The sequence below is a fragment of the Dermacentor silvarum genome, chromosome 9 (assembly GCF_013339745.2).
Source record: "Dermacentor silvarum isolate Dsil-2018 chromosome 9, BIME_Dsil_1.4, whole genome shotgun sequence".
Lineage (NCBI taxonomy): Eukaryota > Metazoa > Arthropoda > Arachnida > Ixodida > Ixodidae > Dermacentor > Dermacentor silvarum.
Window position 1 is genome coordinate 135,140,694 of NC_051162.1, and position 27,242 is coordinate 135,167,935.

The 27,242-nt window shown below is 50.1% G+C and overlaps 1 protein-coding gene across 2 annotated transcripts in view; it reads right to left on the bottom strand.

The window, feature by feature from the left end:
* Positions 1-2,748: 2,748 nt before the first annotated feature.
* LOC119464413 (mRNA decay activator protein ZFP36L1) overlaps positions 2,749-27,242 on the bottom strand; it is a 44,804-nt gene continuing 20,310 nt past the window's right edge. The window contains exons 1-2 of one of the 2 annotated variants that reach the window (XM_037725367.2): positions 14,758-15,112; positions 2,749-7,931 (exon numbers count right to left, since the gene is read on the bottom strand). In XM_037725367.2, coding sequence (XP_037581295.1) covers positions 6,822-7,931; positions 14,758-14,820 — 1,173 coding nt within the window. In that variant the 5' untranslated portion in view covers positions 14,821-15,112 and the 3' untranslated portion in view covers positions 2,749-6,821. Of the gene's footprint in view, positions 7,932-14,757; positions 15,113-27,242 lie in introns of those variants that run through there. The other variant, XM_037725368.2, reaches the window with a different exon arrangement.

The window sequence follows — 27,242 nt, forward strand, 5'->3', positions numbered from 1 at the left end:
GATATCGCGTGATCAACACACAAAACATTTTGGTAAGACGAATGATTGTTTTGCTCGGAGGTTCGTTCATTAGGTTGGTCATTATTCATTGCTTGTTACAGTGTGGCTTTCGCGGTCTTTCTTTGTGTTGGTTTTATATCATACGGACGCTGCATGGTGCTCACGTTGATTTGTTTCGTATGAGCAGAATGTTTTATAGTCACATTTGATGCGTAACTACATCCGTGATCTGCTTTGTATGCGCTTGCACCTGTATGCGGGGTCAGAGACCTCTGTCGGGCACCACAAGCTTTTAGTGTCTGCTTCCACTTGAAACTTGGAAAGATTTCAAGGAAAATTCAAATGAAAAATTCACATTTGCTGTGGTCGGTGCATACAAAAGCGCAGCCGGCGCTTGGCAGGAATGAATGGCTGCATCATCGAAGTCTCTGCTTGATCGGCCGAGGCAGGCGCCTTGAATGCGACTCACTCGGCCGCATCTATTTCATCTCTTCGCTAGGAAAGTTCCTCCGCCGGCTGTCGTGTTTCCGCCGCGATCACTGAATCATCCACTACACTCCTTCACACAAGTGAAAACAAAGCGCGAAAGGAGCTATATTCTCAAATGCTGTATACGGGCGATACGTCCGTTTTCTAGGAGCGTGATCTGCCACGACTTAAGTTTTATCTTTCATTTGTTGATATTCCTCGACTGCCGCGATGCATTCTTTTCTCGGCGACACAACTGCGCAGTGATCCTGAAACAGTTGCAGCGTGTTTCTGGCCTTTTTCTTGTCTCGCGACTTTAGTAGTGCGCACTATGGACAGAAAATGTTATCCTGGGATTTATTTCCAGCATACTTTGCGTATGTTTTATTGCTTTTCTGCTCTTCGCGTAACCGTTTCTCATTGTTCAACGTATATTTATTTAACGGCTCAGGAGACCACTCAAGTTTTCACCCGTTGCGAGTGCTCGTCAAAAATAATGTGCGATTACGAGTTGCTCGACGCCTTCGGTCCGAACGTGTTGCTAACCGTATAATGTGCTCACCACACGGGCGGGCACGCGAGCAGCGTTTTTTATTTTGGAGAAGCAGCCGCTGCAGGTGTTACAGGCGCAGCGAGACAGTTATGGATGCCGCATTGTGAGCGCGGGGTGCCCAACTCGTCCCGTTGACACGCGGCCAAAGAGCTGCATGTGTAATGACTGCGTCGACAGCGAAGCAGCAGCCGGTCTGTTGAAGACATTTCAGATCTGCGTCCAATCTCGGTTGGCTTAATGTGGGCATGTGCAGCACTGGGGGCCCGGGAAATTAATCGCCGGATACAGCGCGTGCACTACGCAGCAACGTTGGTTAGAAGGCCAGCCGCCGACACGAATGTTACAAAACGGCGAGACAATACCGACAGCCGGTTAGAAACGTGACCGGCGATGCGCGAGGAGCACCTCCCCTGCCACGCACTGCAAGCTATTTTCATTTCAACCTTACAACCTCAATGTAAATATATTATAATACTATATACAGCTTCGGCCAAAAGATACCACATTTTGTTGGGAAATACAAAAAAAAAAAAAGAGATTACTAAAGATGTTGGCCGTTAAAAATTAAGGACTTTGCTATCATATAGTGACGCTCGTGAAGAGGCGCTCGAACTGCTCAGCCGCAGTAACCAGAACAATCTGCGACACATGCAAGCGGAAATATGCATTAGGTTTACTGATAAAACATTCAGCGAGCAACGGCGGCCGTTGTACTTTTCATTCGTGCAGTGCGGCTAGAATCGAAAAATCAGGCTCGGAAAGATCAGCCGGAAACTATTTCTATTTTCTCAGAATGCAGCTGTCTTAAATTGGGCGCAGAAAAACGAAAAAAAAAAAAAAAAACTTTTCTGTGTCATTGCAATCACAAGCACTCTCTAAAAACTCTGCCGTTTTTGGATAAAATCGTAAATCTTGGCAGGTATGCAAATCACCTGTCCCTTCTCTTAGAGCCAGCCCGTGCCGTCTCAGGCGCGGCCTTCCTCCGCGGCTGTGAGTCATCATCACAGCCAACAGCTGCGCGCATACGCTTGCTGGCTGCCGCCGGCCCCTGACCGACGAAGCCTCAACGCAGCCGAGGCGACACCCGACGTCCGCAAAGCATCGCGGCCGACAGGAAGCCCCAAGGAGCTGCGGGCGTGACACACGCATCGGGGAATTGCACTCGTTTCTGCATCGGCGTTCATTAATGCCCACCGTTTAAGCAGCAATTTGAAGACTACGGCACGCCTTACCTAACGCAGAGCCTTCCAGTCTGCCTTCCGATGTCACGGTTTCGCTGCCGTCGAAAGACTTGGTCTGCAGCGGTTGAGCATCGGCCCCTCGTTTGTTTGTGGTGTGCCCTGTTTTTTGACGCGAGCGCCGTTGGTGACATGGACGCGGCAAGCTTGCCCTGCGTCTTATGTCGAGAGGCACTGGCTCGATGTTAAGACAGCTTTAGCTGAGCTTTCACTAGTACTCCGCTGAAATGGGAACGCTAGTGCGCATGCGCACAACGCCGGCAGTGATAGGCACAACGCTGCCGGGCAGCGCGCGACGCTGCGTCCGCTTGGTTTATCTGCGAGCACGCGTCGATCGTTAGCCGCTGGCACAAATGCTTCAGTGCGAAATGAACAAGATCTTCTCTGCAGCGCGTGAAATACGAGCGGAGTGACGCTCAGCTAAAACTGCCTATTCTTGTGTATGTCAGCGACGTGCGCGCGAAAGAAATATCACACAACACACAACGGTTTAATAACTTAAACATCTTGTATTTGTTTCTCTCAAAATCCATTAAGGTCTCTTGACACAAGCACACACACACATAAAAGACAAATCTCTTCAGAATACAAAGTCTTGATTTCTTTTTTTTGTTGTTGAAGTTGGTCGCATTTTTTTTTGTCAATATTATTCGTACTGTTCGAAGACAAACAGCAAACGTGCACATATAACAGAAGAAAAAAGAGAAGGGCGCGGAGGCGAACAATATAGAATTTCCGTTCTCGTATCGCTATTGTACAAAAAATATATATCTATGTATATATATATGCACTATATTATTCGTACTTGGAACTGCAAATGCTTATGTTAAGGCCACTTGGAAACCGGCAATTCTCGCGTGTGCCGTATGGAACAGTACAGAGCGAGCAGGCGACCGCCGCGTCGCAGTGGGCGAAGGCACACATCGACAGGAATGCTGGCAGAGTCTACACGAGACAAGACAGTGCGCGCAGCTCGTGGCGCGCAATTGGTCCTCGTACATCGAGTGCTAATACTCGGCGGCGCGGCATATAGGTTGAGAGAAGAGACACAAAATGGCGTACGCGGCCTGCTCTGCTGTGCACCTCCAGTCTGGTCCGTTGGAAGTCAGAAAAAAGACGCGTGGAAGGCACTTTGGGAAAGAAAAAAAAAAAAAAAAAACACGATGCGGTCTTGGAGATACATGACAGACAGTGCGAGGGCGGCCAACAAACAAACACATCACACTTTTCAAAGACGACTCCAGGTGCGAAAACAACTCACTGACTGCACTTCTTTTCAGCGGACAATGCGCGCACTGCACACCAAAGGCTCGCGTCCTACGTCGCCCGCCACCATGGTCTGCCTGCGACGTGACAAAAGGCTGGGGTGCATCTATCACAACGAGTGCGTCTCGTTTCTGGACAGAGTGTTCTCCTTAACGAAACCTGAGATCCCCCGCTGCAAGTCGTTTGGAATGGCACTGCAAGACCAGCGCGAGCGTCCACGCACGTGGCTCCTGCAACGGCGCTGTCACCACAGGCTCCAAACGTAGCCCCTGTTACAACGCCGCGATTAACGTAACTTTGAAAAATTCAAGACCCGAAGACATGTCCCTGAATTACTTTGTTTTGCTGGAGTAACGTCATAGAAGCCGTTCTTAGTGAAGCGTCGCGACAAAAAAGCGACGCCGTTTAAGATCGGAGCACGGGCTCGGCCGTTGCAGGAACCGTTCGAGAGCCGACGCACCACCGAAGGCACCGCGGAATAGAATCACATTGAAATGAAGCCGTGGCGCTGCTTATCACTTTTGAAGCGACATGACTGGGACGCCCTGGATTGCATGCAGCTCGGCAGCACCAGGCAAACGATTTGAACAGTTTTCAACAAGACAGCATATAAATAAGTTACTTTATTCTTCTCACCCGTCGCGCGAGTCTTTAGAAGTCCTTAAATAGTCAGTCCAGAGTACAATATCTGACCTGAGGCGCTAACAACAGCCTAAGACATAACTGCTCCAACTTGTTTTCAACAAAAACGCTTAAGGCAGTAGAGAAACCACGGCAGTCACGTGTATTTTTTTTTTCCACCACCGTGGCTTATAAGCGCTAAGAGCATGGCGACCGCCAGCATTTCTTACCAGAGCTGAGATCTTGTAGTGTGTGTACTTCATCGGTTTGTGTGTCACTACTTTGAACAATGTATCCTTTCTGACAGTCTACGATGCGAGTCTTAAATAACGAGTTGAGATGATTTGGAGAGAGATGGATGACAGTGGAAGACTGCATTTTGCTTGCTATTCCCCCGCACACAAATGATCAGTTGAAACACTCACTGCAATTGATTGTTAACATCACATCATTGGCGCCAATAAAGCTCAACTACAAATCAGTCATAAGTGAAGCCAAAGAACACATTGCAGTGAAGCTTCATGGCCAAACCGTTTAAAGGGAGAATCCTTATTTGCAAACATGCACGTAATAAGAAAACCAATATGCTGTTCTAAGTGCTAAAAAATGATACAAGGCTGCATGCCATGCCTCTAAAAACAATTTCAAAAAAGAAATGCACTGCCTTTGCAGTCTCTAACATAAATTAAAGGGTTTTCTTTCCCCTCAGAATATGCTTTGGAAACAGAAGTTGCCAAGTGATGTGTCAGCATAGGCTCAACAGAGTGATAAGAAAAAACGGATTCACCTCTTCGGACGACTGGGCAACAAGGCCACTAACCTAGGTTGAATATGAAAATAAAGCGGGCAGCAAAGGCCTCATGTCAATAAATAAATTAACTTCTCATTAAATACAAAAGTACAGCAAGAATTATAAACAAGGGGACAACAGCAGCTTAAATGAAGAGCAAACATGCAGGCACCAACTAAACTTCACTCGAGAAAAACTAATATCTCTGTGGTTGGTGACAATCACCAAGAGCACAGATACCATGAGCAGATCAAGGCAGCGACCCCACTACTGCTGCTCTACAGAGCAATGCACAATTATTGAAAAGGTACTCATGGCTTTTATACCAAAGGAAAAAATATAATAAATAAAGGAAAGCTCACAGAGCTAAATATCCCTTTGCCTGGTACCCCACAACTGGTCCTTTCTTTCCTTTTTTTTCATTAGTGCCTATGTACAAGGTCTGGTGGAAATATCCATAACCTTACATACAATGTAAGCTTACTTGTTTGAGTGAAGCCAAGGGAGACAATAGAACGTTTTAAAAGCTGCAGATTTCAGTGCAAAGAAAAAAAAAAGCAAACAAGAACCAGACATCCTTGCTGACTGCAAACATATTTCGCTCACCACGATTTGACAGTACCGATGACATAGTGTACAATGAATAATAATAATAATAATATAATAATTAATATAATAATATTATAATTAAATCAAATAAATACGACAGATACAGGAAAGAATAGAGAGGCAAAGAGAACATGAGCACACTTGATAGTTTGTAAAACCTGAAAAATGTAGCACACAAATAAAAGAGTTTGTAAGCCTATCTTTACCCAAACACAAGAAGGCACAGTGGTGATGCTCAGCCAGAACATACGCGTTTTCTTTTCATAATAAAAGTTATGAAAACTAAAACCAGGCTGCATATGCAGACTCGTATAATGTAACAAAATATTCTGGCACTGCCCACACAGTGCACCTGAAACTCAAGAAACCATGATGCAATATGCCTGCACAAGCAGGATGGTATCAAAACTAGCTGACAAGGCTCATCACTGAACAACAATCTTGCTCACAGTGTGGAGAGCACAGACATGTATAGCTAGGTATTATGGCAAACGTGTATTGGACTATAGAAGAAGCACCATTGACATTTTGTTGCTCCTTTTCTGTTGGTCTCTTGAGTTTCTCGCTACTCTTGCATTTCAGGAAGCTTGGTCCTCAGGACTTGAGCAGTGTGCCATTAAATATTTGTAATAATAAAATTATTAGCATACACACACACATTAAAAAACAAAGTAAACACAGAAATGGCAGCCCCAGGTCCGCGCTGCCAAGCCAAAATGCCCAAACGTGAAGAAAGCCAGTGTTCCACCAGCAAGTTCTACTGGAACATTTGTTTCATCTTGCTTTTGAGTAAACACAACTGTGTGCGAATCCTTGCAAACTGAGTCGATGACTAATAAATGCTTTCGCTTCAGACCTGCTGGGGAACACAAACTGAGCTGAACTGCTAAGACGCCTGAGGGTACATGTGAATGAGCACAAATAATAAATAGATGAAGACGTACTTCCTCGACGTGATCATGATAATGCTTTCTTGCAGAAAATACTCGAGACAGCTAAAAGAGTAGCAGGCTGTGAAAAATCTTCAGGGAAGCTAGCTCGTGTGGATTAACTTAGACTTATAAAGGTGACCGATGAACAATGGTGGCATGTGGGAGCTTTGAATCCCCGATCACATCAGTGCTGTACAAGCTTCTGTTAGGGTCGGCAGACGTATTATGCAGTTCAAGCTCGTTGACTACAGCAGCGCGTAGCACGTGTCAATGGTGTGGCAGGGACCTGGGGTTCGGTAAGGGCGGTGCTTCCATACCAGGAGCACCGCAAGCTCATCGGTGCCTCAGTCGGAGTCGCGGGCGTTGGCGAGCCTGTTGAAGATGGGCAGCCTGGTCAGCGGCGAGCCGCACGAAGCCGGCGCCGGCGAGGAGGCGCTGACGCTCATCGAGTCCAGCTCGGAGCCGAGCGAGTCGACGGGCGACGGGGGCCCCTCGACGACGCGGTGCTGCGCGGCCAGCGCCGGGAACTGGAAGGCACTCTCGGGCAGCGTCAGCGCCGAGAAGGGCGACAGCGCGGCGGCGAGCGCCGGCTGCGAGCCGCCGAAGCCGTAGCCCGGGTGGCCCTTGTTTGCCGCCACGAGGGCGGCGAAGTCTTGCGAGAAGGAGAAGGCCGTGTTGCTCGCGGGCGTGAAGAAGGGGTCGTCGTAGAGCGGGCTCGAGGGCGGAGACAGGTCACCCGCCGAGCCGAGGCTGCCGAAGCTGCCCACCGACAGCGCCTTGGGTCGCTGGGCCTGGCCGTTGTTGTTGATGTTGCTGATCAGGCTCTTGCGCGACTCGTCCGAGTTGTGGATGAAGTGGCAGCGCGGGCCGTACGGGCAGAAGCCCGTCGTGTGGAAGGTGCGGCACAGCTCGGTCTTGTACTTGGGGTGCCTGGCCAGCGTGCGCAGCTCGTGGCCACCGTGCGCGAACTGGCACTTGTCGCCGTACTTGCACGTGCCGCTCTCCTCGAACGGCCGGCACAGCTCGGTCTTGTAGCGGCTCGAGTTCTGCGCGGCCGCCGCCACGGACGGTGGGCTGGTGGGCGTCGTCGGGGACGTCGGTGGCGGGCCGGCCAGCGACGCCCTCCGGTCCACGGGCTCGCTGTAGCTCCGGTCCAGCTTCCGGTGGTCGCCCGCCCGCGCCGCGGCGGCTCCGACCAGCGCTCCCACCGCGCTGACCATGTTGCCGCTGACGGCGCTGCTCGGCACCATGCGGCCACCGGCCTGCTGCGGGCACGACGGCTTCGGCGACGTCGTCCTCAGCACCACCGACGTCACCGAGGACGTGGAGCGGCGTAGCGGCGGCGGCGCCACGTGGTGCATCCCGTGACCGGCCGCCACGTTCGCAACCGACGACGAGTGTCGGCGGGACTCCAGCATCTGCTGCGGCCGCGAGGCCGCAAAGTTGCCACCGTTCTGCGAGAAAAGAGGGCGCCACCGTCAGCAACGAATTTCGGTACGGTGCAATCAATTTCCCAGTCCAACTGTACAGCATCTTGGTTCACTTTTGCGCCAAACAAATTTAGCTTAATTCTAGGGTTTTTCGCGGTACCAAGGAACCTTGTGCACGTTTTCTGGTATCAGACAGCAGCGACTGAGGCCACTCAGCCCGCGTACAGCGGCCGTGTGCGCGAGTTAGCACATGACGTGTCATTTTTCAGCCTCGAACGACGTTTGAAGTCCGCAGCCGCCTCGTATTGCGGGCTTGGGGACCGGCACTGCCTGCGGGTGTCATGACTCGTTACTATAGTCACTATGGGTTCGGATTACACGCGAACCATGCCTCCTTAAAAGCTCGATGACCGGGCAATCGACGGGGTGAAAATGAGCAAAGCCCTTCATTGTCTACGCGTTTCACGTCTCGCTGATAGCGATACTGACAGCATCGGAGTGAATAGGGACGATTCTAATAAGCACGCATTACAATAACACTGGGCTCTGCGCATGTACAGTGCCATCGACACTGCCCCCCCCCCCCCCCCCCCCTTATTTTTTTCGTACGCTATATGTAAAACTCGCCATGGCGTACGCTTTGTTTCGAGCGCAGATCATCGAAATCTTTTGCGAGTCTTTATGCGCACAGTATCAAGATGATCAGCCGACGCGCATTTACATTTGCCCCAATGCATAGCACACCCATTTAAAATAACCAGAAGGAACGAAAAAAAAAATTGCTATTTTTGAAAATGCGTTCAAAGCCCCGTGTGGAGACACAGCCCTTACTGGGCTCGAACGCACTCGCCTCTTCGGCCAGAGGAAAAAGCATCTCTTCGACAAGATGGGCCAGAAGAACGCTCTGCGGGAAGCTAAAGTGTCACGGAAGTATAGTACTCATACCAAATGATTTGCATCGTTGTATGTTAACAGAACCACCACCGTCGGTGAGGTGCGCTTCATGCGTAAATAATGTTATGCGTAAAATGTTTATGTTACTTATGGTGCACGCACCGATTAACCGCCAAGCGTAAAAAAAGGCACGAGGTACATGAACAATCAACACGTGTCGCGCAAACCCGCCACGCAATGGCCGTTAGATTACACGTATACCACTGCGGCAATCTAAGTTGTGGCTTTAGTAATGCGACGCACGAGAGCGATTTAGCGGCCGTGTTCCAGAACCTCGAGCTGGAAAGACAAGAGAGAATTTCGTGAGTACGCGAATGAAAACGCGAATGACGCAAGGCTGCCGTTGGGACCGAAATAACGGGTGCTCAATCGACCATCACTGCCGGCTCGGCAATGCTGCTTAGCGTTAAGCGAGAGTCTAATAACGCAAGACGATTTTCCTCACGGTGTGCAGAGACGGGCTTTCACTACCAGCAACCATCGCATCTGGGGCAAAACAGAAAGAACCACCGTGCTGTATAAGCAGCACTTGTACGAGGGGAAGCAAAAAGTAAGGCGTCGAAAGAAGCCGTCCAGAAACGGGCTCACGGCGGGGCAATCCTGACCCACTTGCAGTCCGGGGGCGCACGTTCGTGACGAGGCCTAAAATGGGGATTGGGCGAAACAGCGCGAAGCCACGTAAGTCACCGACGGCGGAGACCGTTCTCGTTGCAAGAAGCCAGCAGGGCGCTCACGGCAACACCGTGGAAAACTCAATTTTGTACGCACGCCGACTGATACATGGCGGGACCGCGGCAGGAACGGCACAATTCTCGCCACGTGTGCAGTGTAGGGGATAAGTGGCACGCGATGACACCGTTCACCGGAGGCAGGTAAAACTCGAAACGACGACGCGAAGCGCTGCAGCGAGACGGCGCGCACGACGCTTCGATGTTGACAGCGCATGGATTAAACACTCGGTGAACACTCTCGAGCTGCGGTGGCCACAAACGGAGGCCTTGAAGCGCGGACGATTCGACACGAGCTGGTGGAGGCATCCTTCGGGCTGCACAGACGAAGGAGACCGGGAGGCGCCCGCGTGTCCTTCGTCTGTTCTGCGCTCCAACCCAATGACACATTCACGCGCACAATGCACGTATACTCGAGTTCTTGTCGGGGTAATGGAGAACTAATCGAGAGCAGGTAATTGGTATGAACCGAAAGAACGCAGCACAGACACTGGGCGGGTGCTACAAAAACAGGTCTTACGAAACGGATGAGCGCAGTATGTATAGAGGTGAAAACATGGTTACGTAAGTTCTGAAAAAAAAAAAAAAAAAGGCATTCTTTCTTTAATTCCTCAGACAGCTCCGACGCTTTTCAAGTGTGTTCTCATTACCGACTAGTGTGTTACGAACAAGAAAAAACAAGGTGTCACTTAAATAGCAAGGCTATTTGCTGAAAGCAGCGTGTGTATGTATGTGCAGAAAGTAACCACCTCTTCGTGTTTGTTGTAGAAATAAGAAGAAAAAAACGTTTTTCTTTGCTTTAAGGATGAAGGTGTAAGATCATCATGTATTAGGCTGGCATTCTACGCCCTTGACTTTCATGTCAACTCGCGATGTTCGAAACGCACTTCACGGGTGCTTTTCATCGTTTGTGACAATAGACTGCTCTAGATCAAATTAGTGTCAATTTTCGCCACAGAAGATTACAAGAATATGACTAAGCCACTTTCATAATACAGTTCCACAGGCAACTGACTCCGTATCCAGGGTAACTATTTTACGTCATCGCTTCATAGTTAATTTTGAAAAGCATGCCAATGCGACGCACGCGCGGATAAAACGCGCACAATGCACACAAGCTATGTGCGGGAGTAGTGTTGTTTGTATGCTTCGTTTCACACGTAGCAGACAACACGGCCTAAGCGACGCAAGCAGCGGCGCGGGCATAGAAGTTTCACTTCAACCGTTTCGCAGTGCTGCAGTTCTTGATTCCCTTGAGGTAGCGGAATACAACTTGTGGACGTGACGCGAGGCGTGTTATTCGTGCACCTTCGTGCTTGCATATCATATGCAACGCGAAACCCCGTCACGTATTATATGCAGCGCACCTTTCACGCAGTAATTACGCCAGATTTTGCGTCCCAAAAATAAGAGTTGCACGTCGACTTACACGACGAATAACTCTTTAGTATGTGACGCACTATGTGTGTGTGTGTGTTTTCGAGCGACGAGAGGTATCTCCAGTCCTCTTAATATTCGCTGTGTATGAAACAGTCGCGATATTTAACGCCTCACTGAACAACGGGCCTTCGCGCGCAGTGCCAACACTCGTGAGACGAGGGTCGCAGCAGTGAGGGCCGCCAGCGCAGGACTCGCGTGAAATGGACCATGGAATGCACCCGAAAGCGTTCTCGCTTTCACCAACTGCGAGAGCCTCCGAAGCGTATTTTAAGACAAGGAGCAATTCAGCGATCCCGCACGTTCATTCGTGCCGATGCGAAGGCTTTTCAAATAAAGAAAGCAAAGCAGTGCGAGGCGAATGTGATTCGTGGGCCTGCTTGGTTCTCGAGAGACGAGATCACGTATACATCCCAGACGGTCGCAGCAGCGCTGCTCAAACCGGCTCCAAAGCCGGCTTACGAAAAGACACGCCGAGCTACAGGAGAGGAAATAAATAAAAGAAAAACACGTGCGGTGCCATCAATATGCGATCTCTGGTGTGAGGCCAAGCTTTCACGATAGAGCTCCGAGACGCGGGAAAACCAGTTCCCCTCGGCAGCACTTTCATCGAGGTGCGCGGCACATGCCTTCATTGCGGTTTTGCAGTGGTAACACCCGTTCCTTCCAATGGTACTACGCCCACTGAAGCGTCATCAATTCTCCGGCTTAGTGCGCCGGAACAGTGAACGGCTCGGAGTAGTCTCGCCCGTGTTCTTGACGCGAAGGCAGCTACGGCCGGGTTCAGGCGGTTGGCTTTTTCCTCGCCTCGTGGCGGCGCCTTCCTCGGCTTACGTTCATAAACGTGTTCGTGAAGCCTCGGTCTGTGGGGGCGCTGTAGACCTTCGACAGGTTTTCAACCAAAACTGGCCACGTTCTGCCGTCGTTCACATGCACCACATGGGTGCAAAGGCAGACAGCGCTCGGATGCAGCTTTCATTTCGCTCGCAAGGCACATAACAAACCCGGGACTATGACTGAGTCGATTTTTTCGCAGATGGAGAATATCACAAACCCAACTACACTTTCACGTTCGCTTGAATGCCCCAGGAGTGCGCACCAAAATCGGAGATCACGTTATTAGGGGAGGGGGTTGAGACTCGGCTGGGCCTCGTTGCTTGAGCAGACCTTGTGGTCGCACCCGACGGGATTTGTTTCAACACGGCAGAGAGGGAGCGCTACTCTCCCAGTCGACAGGCAGAACCTGCTCTGCTCCGACATCAATCATGTAAGATATCGGTCACTCCGCAAGTATACGCGCCAAGTAATTATGAAAATCTGATTTAAGCTAATATATGTTTCCTTTCTTCTTCTTCACATATATACGAACGTTTCCTGTTAGAGCAAAGCAAATCGGCGACTATATTTTATGCTGCCAAATCTGTGCGCACGCAGGCAATCGTCTGGCGCCGATTCCTCGTGTACGGCGCTCAGTGAGGGGCGTCTTCATTTGCTTCTTTAATTGATGGATTTCTGATGTAGCGAGTTCCGCACGTCACAAAACAGCTAACGAAAGTGTACGTGTGAAATTGCTCGCGCTGTTGGAAAAACACTTACGGCGCCGATTGCGTAATCTCGGAAACTTCGGTGAAACGTATATATCCACGTGGAAACAAAATGATAAGAAAGAGTTGAACTACGTCACGCTTCCGTCAACAAAACGTGTGCATATAAATGTTTCACCTAACCTTCAAAAGTAATTAGTTGCGTTCCCCAATTTATGCTTAACGGCCGTTTCCTCCGCACTCGGCGTCTCATTCTGCACTGCGGCCACAGGTTCGGTGCCACAGTTTTCGTCTTTGGGTCTGGCAGGGGCCCGATAAAAAAGGCGCTCTTTTCCCGGAAGGTCTGCGCGCTCAAGCTGTGCCGCAGTCGACGTCACAGGCGGCTGCGCGCCCGTCGCGGAAAGTTTCCTTTCTTTCTGCGTTGCTTCCAACCTGGCCTCAATGACTGGTTGCAGCTGCGGGAAAAAGGATTGGAGCGGCGACCGTTCTGTGACGCAGAGCGCGTGGGCAGCTTCGAGGGCCACGAATGAATGCGGCGTCGCATTTGGCGCGTCGAGTTTCCTGCAGAGGGAACTGCTATCGCGCATGCGAATGACGAACGGGACTCGTATCGTGCCACCATGTAATCACGCTTCATCTTTCTAAATTCCCAAGCAATCGTAAGTTGATAAACACAGCAACGTCTCTGCGCAGGCACGTAAACATTCCGAATAGTTTAATTTATAACGGAATATTTTGTTGAAGATGGTCGATTTCCAACGTGACAAAGCCGTTTGAAGCCAGAAGTTTAGGCAACGTCCTACTCATCACCATTGCCATGCTGGCTGTTGTAGCAAAAGCGGTTCTCGTAGAACAGCTCGGAAACTCTCTATGCACGGAGCAAAGGTCCACGCGCAGTGAACATCCAATCACAGGCGAGAATAAAGTGAAAGAAGCCTTTTAAAATTTGCGCGCCCGAACCGCGGCACCAAAGAGGGATGGCGCCATGGAGTCTAAGTCTCAGATAAAGCGGTGTTTTCACGCACCCATACGCGTTTCTGAGTGTTATAAATGTGCAAAGGTTGGCAAGTTGAGCTTTCCACCAGATGCTTCACGAAATTGGGAACGAAACACGAGGCTCGGCTAGTTGCGGTCCCTAACGGCGCCAAAGATGGCTGCTTCGCAAACGCGAAAGTGGCTCCTGCCGCCCATCTCTCGATTTTCAACAAGAGCACTAGGCCTAAGCTTCCTCTGCAATTTGGCTCATTAATAACGGCGCACAACGAAAGATATGAGCATCCGCGTGTCACAGCCACGTAAGAGAGATAAAAAAAAGGACAAAAAGTGAAAATAAAAAAAGAAAAGAAAGAAAAGCAGCACTGCCCCTTTAAATGCGAACAGTAATAAATACACGAGTTAGCAACAACCCATGGTCGACGGCGTCAGTTAGGCGCGCTTGCGAGTGACCAGAGGCATGGCAGACAAGATGAGCGGTTCATAAGGAAATGGAAGGTGACCAGCCTCTCTCGCTTCCACACAATAACTACCTCACAAAGTATAACATATACAAGCCGGTAATAAGTGGCGATTAACTGATCGTCAAGTGGAATTCTGGTCGCAAGACTAAACTGCATGTACTGTATCCAAACTAGCTTTCACAGGGCCGGACAGAGGGATTCAGGAGGCGCCGACACATAAGAGCGCGAAAGCTATGCAGTGCAGAGCCCATCGCCAAAGCTAGCTTCGTTTTGAGGTCAAACACGAGGAAAGAGTAGAGGCGGCTTTCGAACGCCAAGAATATTCGAGAGGAACGCAGCGCGCCGAGACAACAGGTGGCGTGAGCGGCGGGAGCAACAGGTGGTTTGGGCCGCGAGTTCTCGGAACAGGCGCTTCCCTAGAGTTACGGTCGCGTGCAGACAATGCAGTGTTGAGAACTCGTGTTCTCGAAGGTTTACGACGATGTTATGGCTACTCGCTGTCAATAGGCGTGACGAATGCCGTCTGGCGCCTTCGTTTAACCACTCGGCCTTTCTACGCGGCAGCGAAGATTCAAAAGCGGACGTCCGCTGGAAATAAAAACCTTTTTCTCCTAAAAGAAAAAAAAATATTAAAAAATAAGAGAGATATCTTTGCGTTCTGCAAGCAAAGAAAGGTGGCAAACAATACGGCGCAGCAAAAGAGTGGCGGGCTAAAAAGAGATGCGCATACCTTTCCGTACACAACATTGGCGCCGTAGTCGCTGAAGAATGAGGTAACCATCGCTGCGCTCATGCCCGCTCTCTCGAGTCGATCACCGCACCGTGCGCGGACGGGGGGCTACCTGTGGTGGTAGGAGCGAACGCGCCGAACGCGGCACCCACAAAATCCAACTCCTGCCAGGGCGCGTGAACCGTCGTCGACTGGATTCGTTTCGTCGTCTCGTGGCGGCTGCACAAGCCAGCTTCCAAGCGGCACTCACACACTCGTCTTCTAATGGCCGTCGGCACAGGCACACAAACGCGCTCACTCGCGTCCGAAGCCGCTGAACGCCAGCCGCGCGCTGGGGCGAGTTTTCTCTGCCGCCCCGAGAACGTAGCCAACTTTTCAATGTGGCGACCGCTCACTGACGTCACGGCGCAAAGTAGGCGGAGTTCCGTTCGCGCGGCGACCAATGGGAGCACGCGGAGAAATTCAAACACACAGATAGAAAAGAGCGCCCGCTCGTCCTCTCCCCTCGGCAGCAGCCCGCCATTTTCTCCAAGCCGCGTACATTGCAGGGAGGGAGAGACGGCAGCGACGGCTCCTTTCTTTTTCGAGCGACACGAACAGGCGACGTCATGCGGTGGCCGTGGGGGGCGATGCGCGCGCGGAAAGCAGCCAAACAAAATGGAACGACGAAAGGATGAGCCCTGGGCGCTCTGCTCAATCTCAAGCGAGCTGGAGAAGCAAACATGCGAATGGCAGGAGAGAAGAAAACCACCGCCGAGATAGAGCGTACGATAGCAACCGCGGCGCAAAACCGAAGCGGCGGCCGAGAAATTTCGCTAGCTCCAACGACGACACGGTGACTTTCTTCCGTCCACCGCCCGGCTCGGCCAAAGTTCTCGATGGAAGATAGGCAGTGGTACGATTCCGCGAGCAATTCAACGTTAAGGTCTTGGGCCAATTTTCGTTTATGACCTTCGCGTATGCGCCTCGTCGGTATGCCTTCTCCATCGGAGTAGGGTGCCAACGCCGAACGGAGTATTTATCAGGCACCCTACATCGGAGTGTATCCTCCCAGCACACGCTTCCTTTTTAGACTTGTTTTACATGCTACCGGCGACTATTGGCTCTAAACGCCTGCGGGCACAAGTCTACTGTGACAGTGCACCTAAGAATTACCCCGCTGAAAGAGAACCTTTGTAGATGCGCTTGGTTTCCTTAACGTCACAACGATGGCGAACTGCTTTCTGTATCGACGTCCCTCGATTACTATGTTTTGGAGCGCAGTTCAGTGGGCGGAGTTAGCGCTGAATTAGCAGTGACTTGCAATAACATTTTGTTCCCCCTTTTACTCTGTCATTCTCCCTGCCCGCAGAAAGATGGCCAAGTGGTTGAACAGTGTTCGACATTCGCGCTCTCTTCTTTAATGTCTTCGGTTTGTTGCTCTTCTAGAATGTTCAACTTGTGGACCCCTTCCTTGCACTGTCATGGATAAAAACAAAATTCCGTGGTTTTACGAGTCAGAACCACGATACGATTATGAGGCACGCCGTAGTGGGGGACTCCGGATTAATTCTGACCAACTGGGGTTCTTAAACGTGCACCGAATGCACAGTTATCGGGCGTTCTTGCATTTCACACCCATCAAAATCTAGCCGCCGCGGCGGCAATCACGCGCCCTCGAGTTTAGCAGCGGGTGCCGTGGATTTGCAAGTTCGCCGTCTAGTTTAGTCGGTTATGTTCGAGCTTTTCCAAGTATGAAGGTTCTTTACAACATCACTGAGCCATGTCCTATCATTAGCCTGCCAGCACATGCATCATCACGAGGAGTTGGAACGCATTCAGGATGCCTCGAAATGTGTCGTGCGCCTCTCGACTGCCCTTTTGGAAGTTTAAGCCCAGCGCCAGACAAGCTGCCGACCGAGGTGTACATCCACGTATTTGCTTCGACCTTAGTTCGTCTCGCGGCCACGTAAGTCTTCTCCTTCGGAACGATTAAAGTCGGCACCCGTATTTCGTTCGGGCGAGATGTCACTTGTGCAGCGAAAATCAGGATGACCATACGCTGAATATTTTCAAACTCCCAGAGGTACACTGGAACTGTTTCAACCGCAAGAGGCTTGCGTAACATTTCGGCCAGCGGTTACGGCAACGTATTCGCACACCTCAATCGCTCGGTGCATATACAGACATCACCAGCTACAGCTCCCATCGCGTTGCAAAGTGCTTTCGATGGGCTCCGCGCCAGCTGTGCCTTCTCTGCTACAAACAAGTCTCTTACTTTCCTCCCTTCCCAGCTCTTTTTCTTTTATTCTTCCCCCCCCTCCTCTCTCTCTCTCTCTCTCTCTCTCTCTATATATATATATATATATATATATATATATATATATTCTTTTTAAAGGTCACGGTCCTGCTAGTTACTGGGTGAAATAAGATGTGTTGCAGCTTCCATTAAAGTCGTCAATTCGTTTAACACACTTTACCCTGGAATGGGTGTTATGCTTACTAAATTGCTCATCACAAGTGTATTTCGCCATCGGGAAATGCATTTTATGAGCGATGTGACTTACACAATCAACATTCTCAATGGTGTCAACCTGTTTACACCATACCGCCTTGGTATTACTGACGTTTGCTTTCTTTTACGGATTGAGGAGGTTCGGCGTAATCACTTCTGATGACAAAGCCAGCTAAACAAACGTAGACTCGCAGTTTGCTAAAATAGAGAAGAAAATGAGCCTAATCCTTGCATGGTTCCGGCGTATAGTCAAAGACAGCGCATCTGCCTCGCGGGGTCTACGAGACTGCCCTAATCACCGCTGTGACATGTGGTGCGCTAAATAGAAGCCAGGCGTTTCCGGTTTTGCGTTGTCAAGGACGACCAAATGATGGCCGGCAACTCGTGTCCGGAAATGACCACAGCGGACACCGCATCCTGCTGCAAATGGACGACCCGCCTAGAGGTTCCCCCGACTTCGTGATCATTCAACAGAGGGAGAAAATGTGTTTGCCTAATGAACATCACAGCACGAACCGTTAGGCAGAAGAAGACGAACTGCAGGTCACTCGGTATCAGCTGGCAAGCTCAAGTCATTCACGCCTCGAGAAAACGCGATTGGCTAAGCGATTACTTCTCGCGACAGCGCCCTACTAAGCAGAATGTCTTGGCATGTCTGATATGAGGGACAAGGCGTGAAGTAAATTAAACGCAAGAAAAAATATGCGTTTTGAACAGTCGCAGGACGTGCACACCTTGCAGTATGTCCCCGCGTTCTTCTCACTCAATATATTGTAAGGAAGAAGAAGTGCCGGTTAGCCAGGTGCATCTCCGGTGTATGAAATACGACGAAGAAGTGCCGGTCAGTCAGGCGCATCACCAACGCTTTTACGCACGGGGCTTGTCCTGACTGCTCGCAGGGTTCTGACTGCCGCACCGAGTTCGACCTCTCAATCCTGTCAATAAACACCTTGACAATATATATATATATATATATATATATATATATATATATATATATATATATATATATTGAAACGCTGACGCACTTGAATTAAACTGTTTGTAATGTGTACGATTCGGCCGGGCTCCGGCCGATACGTCGGCATAATAACCAGTTGATTTCAAAAAGTGGATTAACTTTTCAATTATAACCTCGCCTAACAAGGTTTCAAGGCGGACATTTCTTCTACCTTGACGGTCACACAGACACACGCGCGCACGCACAGACAGAAAGTATACTCCCGTTAGGACGAACCCAGCTAAACCAAATTTTCGAATATGCGGAAAAATGTATGAATGTTTCGTTAACTGCGTTGTTTCCCTAGACACACTGCAAAACCACATCCGCTTAACGTGAACCGCAAGTTAGGCTCATCCGAACTTCCGGCTCCGACGCCTGCAACTGGGCTCAGTGGTATAGGCGCCGTGTCGGCAGCCACTCTGCACGAAAAGCAAATGCTGCTTCTGTGGCCACAAACGACTACGCCAGCGTCAACGATGTCGTGGAAACATGCAGCGCCGACACCCTATAAACAACAGCTGAGCAAGTCTTCCAGGTGACTCTGCGTGCTGACAATGCCGAGGAGTGTTCACACATGATGATGCAGCTGATGACGGCCTGAATACTTGAGCACTTCGTTCTCTTTTCAGTAAATGTTTTTGCACTGCAGCTGCCAGCAGGTGGCGACGCAATGACGTCGTCGTCTCGGCAGCGGCTTGTATACATCGCCACAAACGAAGACAACTTTGCATTGTTCTGCTTAAAGGCCAGGCAAGTAACTGTGCCAAGTGTTGCACTGATCAAGGTAGACAGTTTCTTTGCGAAATTTGAGCAAGAACAGTGCAACGGTAAGCGTAAAGTCAATTTTCGAAGACTTTAAGCGAAATACGTACGCGAAAATGACAACAAAAGGGGGTTTCACACAAGTAAATTTAACAACGACGTAAGAATAAAATATAGAATGTGCTTAGTACAACATATTTATCTGTCAGAAAAGAGACTTGTTTCTAGTTTTCAGGTTTTCATATGCGAAGAAGCTAAATATTAATTAAAACATATTTTTAAGGTTACAAAGAAGTTATTACACTGCTTTATTTATGGTGGAAGGCTATTCCACATAACCAGTTCATTAATTGTAATTTTTCTTTTACCGTGGGCATTTCTTGTTTTTGGAACGAGGTGGTTGCCTTTTACTTTGTTACGGCTTTCACAATCGGTATATGAAAGAAGTGAGATGGACGCACTGGGTAGTTAGTGTAACTACGAGCATGGACCATTAGTGACATTTTGTGGTCAAGTAGAGTGTTTAACGACACGACGTTTAGGCTTCGTATGAGTGGTAGCGTATGATCAGTGTAACCTGAATAAGTCAGAAAGCATATACAGGTAGATCTTTTTTTGGAAGGTTATATGGGCGCTATGCGTGACTCCACGTAACTATAAAGTAAGCTAAGTGGTTGTGAAATACGTTGAAATAAACAGTACGGCAACGTTTCTATATCGAGCATGTCACGGCATTTATAAAAGAGAAAACAAGATTTACGAAGTTTATTGCCGAGTTCGTCCGTCCATGTGGAGTTTCCAATAATACGCCTAGGTATTTTATAGACTTTACGCGTTCTAGCCCTGTTTTGATACTGAAGCCTAACAAAGCGGTAAAACCGCACGGTATAGTACCAATAGTAAGAGGGGGGGGGGGGGGGGGGGTGCGTTCTCGCTTCTTCCCTATTGACAGCTAGCGTTTTGAGACGCTGTCCTTGAAACGCTGCGATCAATGACGCTGTCGTTTGAGACGCTATGACTCTAGTCGCAGACGCTGCACCAGGTTCCCAGCTGGTCCTTGAGAGAGTGGCTCTTGAAGTTGGCTCTCTCGTACGGGGAAGGCACGGTGGTACGTAAGGGTACCCATAACACATAGTGCCCCAACACAGTGCCACAAATAACAAACTCCCAAACAATGCCATAAATGCCTTCTTGGATAGCAACAGGGGTTGGTTTTTCATAATTCTGCCTTTTCGTATCAGTGCTGTTACATTGACTTTTTTGTGTCGTAATTATTTGGGTGCAGCAGGAGTAGTAGATTTTGTCTGTCACTTCTGGTAAGAGAAAAAAAAAAAAAACCCTTTGAAAGACACATTCTCACGGTGCCTACCGAAACGCAAGTATTTACATTGCAGCGACACTGTAAACACGTGAAATGAAGCGTTAAGTGCTCGCCTTGAACCACGTGCCTAGCCCGCGGTGCAGCATTTCGGCAGCGCGCCAGCTCGATCGCTAACTTCGGCATGTAGTTACAGAAGGCACCTATATTTCAAAGCACACCGTCGTTTCTGTGGGGTATATGTCCACAGAGAGCATCATAAACATAGTGATTTTGCCTAGTGAGCGGGCGCCCCCGGACATTAACGGGACGGAACACGGAGACTTAAATACTGTCCAAGAGGGACGATTACTCAACCGAAGTGTGGCGGCATACAAACTGCTGCGGTACGTTATTGCTATGATGGGTTAACTTGGCAGGAAATTAACATGTTCCGATCGGTTTACTTATACCACGATATCTTGTGAGATTACTTTGCGCAGGTGCGTGCAATCCCCATCTCTCTGTTTTGGGACGCTTCACGTGTGTGCGGTGTGCTTTGAGCTATTCGGGGGTTGTGCGACCATTGCTCCGAATGAGTGGTGACGAGTTAAAAAAAAAAAAAAAGAACGAACGAACGAATTAGGGAAGACCCTAAACACTGGCTGTACTGGAAGCAGTCGTCGAGGGGGTTGTTTGACGCGCAGCTTAGTACGCAGAGGTCGCTTATCCGCAGATGCGCGGGCTGTAGAGTTGCTGCCCATTATGCTGCGGCAGTCTGACTCCAGCGGGCGGGAATAAACGCCGCGGCCACTGTGGAGGGACATGGTCAAGCGCAGACGCGGCAAGTCATTGCACTCGGCTGCACTGTTCGTCGTGCACACAAAAAAAGAAAGCGTGGAGCTCACCCCAAACCTGCTGCTTCCCCACCTCCCACTGTTGGACGGATCACTGACGTTCCACCGTTTCGTGAATGCCTTCACTTTTGACCAAGTCCTCCCCCGAAGGGGTCTCTCCACTACTTTGCTAATTCTTATTTCGCAGTGTCGGCAATCGATTATGTACACCGCAGCTAATCCTGCGTTTCAGGCATTTATTTCTTTATTTCGGCCGCCAGGGTTCTCCAAATTACCGAGGGCAGGGTAACATTACAAAGCATTCCACTGAAATGAGGCGCACAGCGAACGTGCACAGATGCACCAGCATGCCTGCAGGTCGTGGAGACCATGCGGTCGAATAGCTGAGTCACCCCAGCTGAACAGCCGAGGTCGCCGGCGCTGCTTCTTCGCCGATGCCACTCTTTCGTCCCGAACGCCGTCAAAAACAGCCCGGCTGCTACTGTGGTCATTGTTAAGCAACTTCGACACACTGTCGTCCACCATGGCGGCGTCTAGAGCCAATCAGGGAGAGCACTGTGAGTCAGTCACAACATGGCGGAATTTGACAATGCGTATGGCGCGTGTTTGTTCTCAATCAGGATCGCAATCCGGGCGTGTGCATGACGCATGCAAGTGTGCAGTCACTTCGCAGTGAATAAGGGAGACGAACAAGAGACGCCTCATTCGGAACGCGGTGGTACGAGCCATGGAGCATTGCAAGGGCCCGGGTTTACCCGAAAGCTCAGGAAACAGCTCTGGTGTGTGGTTTTCTTTCCTTTTTTCTATTTTTTATTATTGTTTTTCTCTCTCTCTCACCCATCCCATCCCTTTACCCCTCCCCCGGTACAGGGTAGCCAACCGGATATAACCTCCCTGTCTTGCCTTTCTCTCTCTAGGCCTGGCCCGGCTCCGTCCGCGGGCCGGGTAAAGCGTTTTTGCCGTGCTCGGGCCTGGGCGCCCTGGAGCCTGCTCAGGTGTTCGAGCACACGCGGACGTTCTGCATAGATTCAAGGCAGCATTCATTGCAAAAAGATAAAGGGGCAAATTGGAAAAAGTTTAAAAATATCGTTTGAAAAATGTCACAATGAAATGAGATGCAAGCATGAAGACCTGCTCGACTGCGCGCATTTTTTTTTTTTTTTTTTCCGCTGCGGGAAGTCAGGATGGCGGACTCGAGTCGCCAGGCGACGTCACGACCTTCAGTCACGGTGTACGCAATCGCTTGTGTTTTTGCCATTTCTGTGGTGGCAAAGGACACTGAACTTGGTGTAAATTGAAACCCTCAATGAGGCTACAGTTCACTTGAATGTGCTTCCGCAACCCACTTTGCTGAAGGCGCTATTGTGCTTGATTCGACGCGACGCGTCACATCATAAATGGTGCAAGAATATATATATATATATTCTTCCTTCCTTTCTCGCTATGTCTACAGCCGAAATTTAACTAGCGTACTTGCCTCGAGTCTGAATTAATGTCAGATATAATATAATGCCACCTGTGGGGCTGTGCAATAAGCCGATATATTTATTTACCCTTGTCATTATGATGACTCACTACAGAAGAAACATCGTCATATCACGTAGGCTACAGTGCATGGGGATCTTTGCATCTTTGGCACCTTTATCGACAGTCCATCATAACTCTCGACCGAAGTCGGTATCATTGCTGTTGTCGTTGAAGTGGACACGATAGAAAGTAGCTGGAGCACGAAAGCAGCTGAAGTCTTTGCACGTGGTTTAAAACACGAGGTCACAGAAGTTGACGTTAACCGCGCGAGTGCCAGATTGTAAAAAAATGCGCTCCAGAAGGAGTGCTGGTCTGTCGTACATACAGTGTCCCAGCTAACAACGTTAGCCAAGCTGTTCAACGGGGGAAAAAATTGATTTAAAATACACGGTGCAAGATGCGATTTTATGAACTACGCTGTTCGGTCGTCAGACCTGTGACCACCGAACAACATATGTCTTATAATTGTATCTTGCACCACGTTTTTCAATTTTTCTTTTTCTTTCTTTTTTTTTTTTTTTTTTTTCGTTGAGCAGCGCGGGTAACGTTAGCTGGGTCACACGGTAAAGTATACTGGAAACTGAGTTGCATAAAAAGGGGCAACGAAAGACACGAGAACAACGACACACAGCGTCGTGTGTTACTATGTCACTCCTCGCAGTGCACACATGAGCAGCGCACATTTTAGCCATGCCGCCGCCAACACCAGAGAGAACACGTTATTGAATGAAAAGGAAAGGGGTGTTGTTGGGAGCGGGTGGGTGGATTCCAAGACTCCACTGGCGGCGCTGAGCCGTGCTCCCTCAAGGGCTGCAGAAGATAGCGCCAACCTTTCCCTTTCCTCAAGAACCACTTACTACTACACTGGCCAGAGCTACTCGCCGGGCCCGGTCGACCCTCTGGGTCTCCAGGTCCGCGCCGTCTCTCACTGCTCCCCAGTTGTGATTTTGGATCCCAACAGGGGGTAATCTTTGCCAGTTCTGCGACCAATGTGCCGGCGTCCGAGGTTGACTGCTTCGGCAGAGCACGTGCTCGCTGCCACCACCAAAGGCGACACCGCAATGAGACATCGGGCGACGCTCATGCAGATACCACGAGGAGAGTGTGCGCCGCCAAGATAACAGGCTCGCGCGCCGTGCAAACGGAGCGAATCGTTTCGGGAAAAAGCAAGCAGCGCGTCTTTGACTCGCTCCTGCTGTCCCGCACGTCGGCCGTGGTCGGTCGTTCACTGCGTCCGGCGCTGTTCACGTCCCGGCGGCATCAAAGGGGTGTAACGGTTAAGGAAAACGTATTCTAAAAAAAAAAACATTTGTTTACGTCCCCCTTTGGGGATTATCTTCTGCCCACAACAATAGAGTCCGCGCTCGCTACTTTCCTGCCGGCAACGCTATGTGGCGCCGATACGCGCGTGCCGTTCGTGACCTGGCAGTAGCGAGAGAACGGACGAGGACAGTTTTTTTTTCTTTTTTTTTAGAGGGGGGGGGGGGGGGGCAAATAAGTTGCGATTATTGGTTTTTGCAATGACCTAGCATGCTAAGAACGTCAATAACACGACGGACGGACAGGGGGGGGGCAATTCATTGTGACGGTTGCAGTTGCAGACCAAAGTTTGCGGATTGCACGGTCATTGCAAAAAGCAATAACGAAATGACGACGCCCCATCATTGAGGCCCGCAGTATCACAAGTGTAAAAGACAAATGCGTTAGCATGGCATCTCTCACTTAGTCAGCTAAGCGATCACTTTATCAGCCGAGAGCTGAGCTGCGACGACGACCATTTCGAGGCACCATGGCGGTCAACGACACGCGGCGGCCAAACACGGAGGGAAATGAGCGCCCGCTACTGACCCACTGTGACTGATGCGCCGCGCGTGCGCCAAGCTGCTGCTGGATCGTGCGTTTCTGTGGCGCTCCTGCAGTCGCCTCTGCTTCCACGCGCGGTGGACCGTACGCGGTGCTCGCGCGCAAAAAGCCTGACGCATTTACAGTCGAGCCTCGGTAGGAAGGATCACGTTACCTAGTGCATCTATCCGGTGTTGGCGGTGGCAACAAAGTCAAGTGCGTGCAGCGACAAAGTGATGTTCGAGTATAATTGGGTGAGGTTAGTTGCAACGAACACAACGTCGCCTCTATAGCTCAGTCGTAGCCTCCGAAATACATGCACACGCACAGTCGACTCCCGACGGCACGATCTCCAATGGTCCCATGTCCACCCTCCCTCCATCCTGCGCTGTGGCCTCAGGATTTGGACGCCTTCCCACTGGTCCCCACCGAAAAGCCCGTATGAAACCTCCCTGACTTAAAAAAAAGAAAAAAAAAAAGCCATGATACAGGGAAACTTTCGGTTTCTGGCATCACGTAAAGCAACTTAAAAAAAAAAAGTATCTTTGTAGACTTATTTCTAAACGATTTCTCTTGTTTTGTTTCAGGTGCTGAATAAATACCAAAAAATGACAACACCTCAAGAGAGAGCGCAATGCGTGGTATGGTATGCGGAAGACATTTTAAGTCTTACGAAAGGAGCCCACGCGGAAGTGCTTAAAAAAAGAAAAAGCTTTTTGAGTTGATTAACATGATGCCACAAACTGCAGGCGTCAATGTATCATAGTTATTTTTTAATTATTATTATTTCATTTTGAAATCAGGGAGGTTTCATGTACACAACCTGTACTTTGTGGCATGTGCTGGGGTATTTGTATTTTTCTTTTAGCGCCAACCTAATATATGTCCCCCCGACAGACGACACCTCATATTCCGGTCGTTACTGGGATCTTTACAAGAATGAAATATCTGGGTCGGTATTTTGTAGCGATGCGTTATGTTTTATTCTATACTAGTCTTATCATCCACTGCTCACGGTCGGCTGATCCCGTTAATAACGTGAGCGTACCGTCACTCTGACCACTGACCAAGCGCGAAAAGGCATCGGAAAGGCATCGCTACAAAATACCGGCCCTGAACTGACTTCCTCTTTTATCCCTTCCCCCGCCCTGTTGGATCCACTTCCTGGGGGCGGAAACCTTTACTGCTTACTTTAACAAACGTTGTGACGACAACTCAGCAGAGTGCGGGTCGCTGGTTCTTTCGCTAAACACCGGGGGCGCGGGTTTCATCCCCGCCTGAAGGGGCTGGATTTCGACAGCACGCCGAGACTCTCGGCGACGATGCCGAGAACGTCGGAAAGCTCGGAATAGTCTGAAACGAATCGCCGGTGTTAGTCCCTAGTAGCAACGTTCTGACGCACACGAGCGACTAATAGGCTAGCCAACCGTTCAGCTGAGAAACAAACGGGAAAAGGCAGCGTCCATGTAAAGCAATGCGAGCTCGAAGGCGTAAACCTGAGGATAGGCGACATCGGGAGCTGGCGTGGATGCCGTGCTTGCGAGGAGGGCGCCCCTGCAAGTGAACTCTTCCTCCAGGAAGCAACTGTGCGGCCTCCAGAGAGCAGGCAGGGCAACAAGCGCTCTCGGGAAACGAACAGTGAACGTGCACATCACGACTGAGGCCACGTGCCACCACGCGAACCCTTCGGACAAGCGGCCGAGGTGTGCTGCAGGCGACCACCGACGCAACGCGGTATAGTATTCCTTTTTTTTTTTCTTTCTGGCCACGTCGTCTTCGACGGAGTGAGAGCCGGTGGGTGACACAAAGCGGCAATTTCTTCGCCCCGCACGGGCAATGCTCGCAGTGCCTAGTGTCAAGGAGAAGCGGGGGGCCCAATGAAAAGGGTGCAACGACCAGTCGAATGAGACTGCACGCGCTGCTTGCCAGTCGCAAAGTGGCCCGTTACGCCATGCCAGGGACGGCGGCGACGCGACGTCAGCCACTTGACCCGCTATCGCTGGGGGGCCGCGCAGAATGAACGTCCCCGCGCACGGCCACAAATTCAGCAAACACCCAGCGGCGACAAAGAAAAGCAGCGGGGACCACTGTCTGCACTGCCAACACTTATAGGCAGCGGGAGGGGAGGCAAGTGGAGACATTCGGGCACCAATGATCACTCACTCCGAAAAGAACTCGCTTCGAATTTAAAAAAGAAACTTAAATTATGGGGTTTTGCGTGCCAGAACTGCGACCTGATTATCAGACACGCGAATAATTTGGACCACGTGGTGTTCTTTAACATGCACCTAAATCTAAGTACACGGATGTATTCGCATTTCGTCCGCATCTAAATGCGGCCGCCGTGGCCGGGATTCGATCCCGCGACCTCGTGCTCAGCAGCCCAACACCGCAGCCACTGAGCAACCACGGCGGGTATCACATCGAATGCACTTCACGGGCACGTGAAATGAAATCACTTCGCCTCTTCGGAACAAGTCAGACGCGAAAGAATCCGCGGGGGGGGGGGGAGAGAGAGAGAGAAACAAAAAAGCACGTCGTCAGGTACGTCGAGGAACGTGACGAGCCCGTAACACGCAGTTTCCATCACAGACTGACGTCACTGCACCATGCGTGAGGTGCACGATATCTGGAGGCTACGAAACTTCTTTATGAGGTTTTACGTGCCAAAACCAGTTCTGATTATGAGGCACGCCGTAGTGG